We start from the raw sequence: 1,518 nt of genomic DNA, 5'->3' as shown, positions 1-1,518 counted from the left end.
ACTGTGAAGATTCCTGCCAATGTCTGGGTCACAACTACATTGGTAGCGGACTTGAATAGGGCATTCTAGGCTCCTGTTGGAAACAGGGAAACCATATATTGCCCGGCATTCTGAATTGCCCTATACAAATTATAACTGTCAGAATAAAGCTAGTGATGCATTGACAAGTGCTGCCATGCTATTTACATTATTAGGTCTTGGAAATGTAGAAAAGCTAATACAGCATTACACATATCTGACTGATTGTACACTACCAAAAGGGGATAAAAGTATTATCCGGTACCAGAATCCTTCATGGAATTACAAACAGTTGGAACGCAGTGAAGCTAGGATTTAGGTACAAAGGCATACAATTTTTTCAATTTGTCTTCAGAATGTGATCACAAGCTGGATAGACACCAGATTTGTGATCCCTTCCACTCTATGGAACAGGTACTGTTAACCAATCCATGCCCTCAGACTTTGAGCGATAAGTTTGCAGATTGTTATTCTCAACTAAATTGGAGAATTGTTAATCTAGTTTTTGTTTTTAGAATATGGGTAATTGAAAATGAAGGGATGCTAGTATGGTGGAGACGTTCATCCTTCTAGAGTGTGGATTTCACACTGAGAAGACAAGATTCCAAGTGCTATCATTTTCAACAATGGGGAAAGCATATCCCTTAATAACGAGAATTCCTTAAAAACTATTAGAGCAATCAGCTCAGGAAGTAAGTATGAGACCAACCTGGCAACTATCTACTCCTCCTTCTAAATTTCCTGCACAGATCATGGTGTCATCAATGACGCCAGCATAAGATGTTGCACTATTGCAGCTTCGTTGAGAGATTAGTTTTACAGATGCTTCCAATAAATATTGTGAACCGTTCCCTGTAAAGAGCAAAATGCATGAGTATTAAGTTCTTAGCATAGAAATTTAACTTTACAAAGAAAGAAAATCGAATTACCAGAATAGATTTGCTAACCTGCTTCAGTTACACCCCATCCTGAAATGTAACACGCTGAGTTGAGAGGTAACTCAACATCCGGCAAACATGCTGCTCGAACATACTTTGTCTCCTTGCTGCACTCTCCTCCAACACTTTGCAATTTCATTAAGGCTGAAATACAAGTATTGAATTAATTCAGGATTTTCATGCATAAAATCACAATTAATTTGGATATATTTGCTCTTTTAAGCTATTTGTAATGTTGGCAAAAAATCCTTTCAAATGCATTACACAACATCCAGAGCAACTAGGATGCTATTGCTGATGCTTAATTTTGAAATAACATTTTGAAATGAAAAGTTCCTGAGGGGACTTGATAGAATGGCTAAAGGGTGATGAGAGCCTAGAACCAGTGGACACAATTTAAGAATAAATGGTCTCCCTCTTAAGATGAAGATAATACTTGTGTCTCCAAGGATTTGTGGAATTCTTTTCTCCAGAAAATAGTGAAGGTGTGTTATTAATTTATTCAAGGCAGAGTTAGATGAATTTTTGATAGGCAAGAGAGTCAGAAGCTATGTGCGCAGAC

At 37.5% G+C, this 1,518-nt stretch overlaps 1 protein-coding gene across 1 annotated transcript in view; it reads right to left on the bottom strand.

Annotated features, from left to right (window-relative positions):
• LOC125482163 (hyaluronan-binding protein 2-like) overlaps positions 1 to 1,100 on the bottom strand; it is a gene marked incomplete at its 5' end in the record, with an annotated part of 4,188 nt that extends 3,088 nt beyond the window's left edge. The window contains 2 exons of the mRNA XM_048594166.1: positions 728 to 870; positions 966 to 1,100. Of these exons, the coding sequence (XP_048450123.1) occupies positions 728 to 870; positions 966 to 1,100 (278 nt within the window). The remainder of the gene's footprint in view (positions 1 to 727; positions 871 to 965) is intronic.
• Positions 1,101 to 1,518: the final 418 nt, after the last annotated feature.

This window comes from Rhincodon typus, unplaced genomic scaffold (genome assembly GCF_021869965.1).
Source record: "Rhincodon typus isolate 14 unplaced genomic scaffold, sRhiTyp1.1 hic_rhity00006550, whole genome shotgun sequence".
In the NCBI taxonomy this organism is placed as follows: domain Eukaryota; kingdom Metazoa; phylum Chordata; class Chondrichthyes; order Orectolobiformes; family Rhincodontidae; genus Rhincodon; species Rhincodon typus.
Note: the sequence above shows the minus strand (reverse complement) of the source record. Positions and strands in the feature narration are given on the sequence as shown.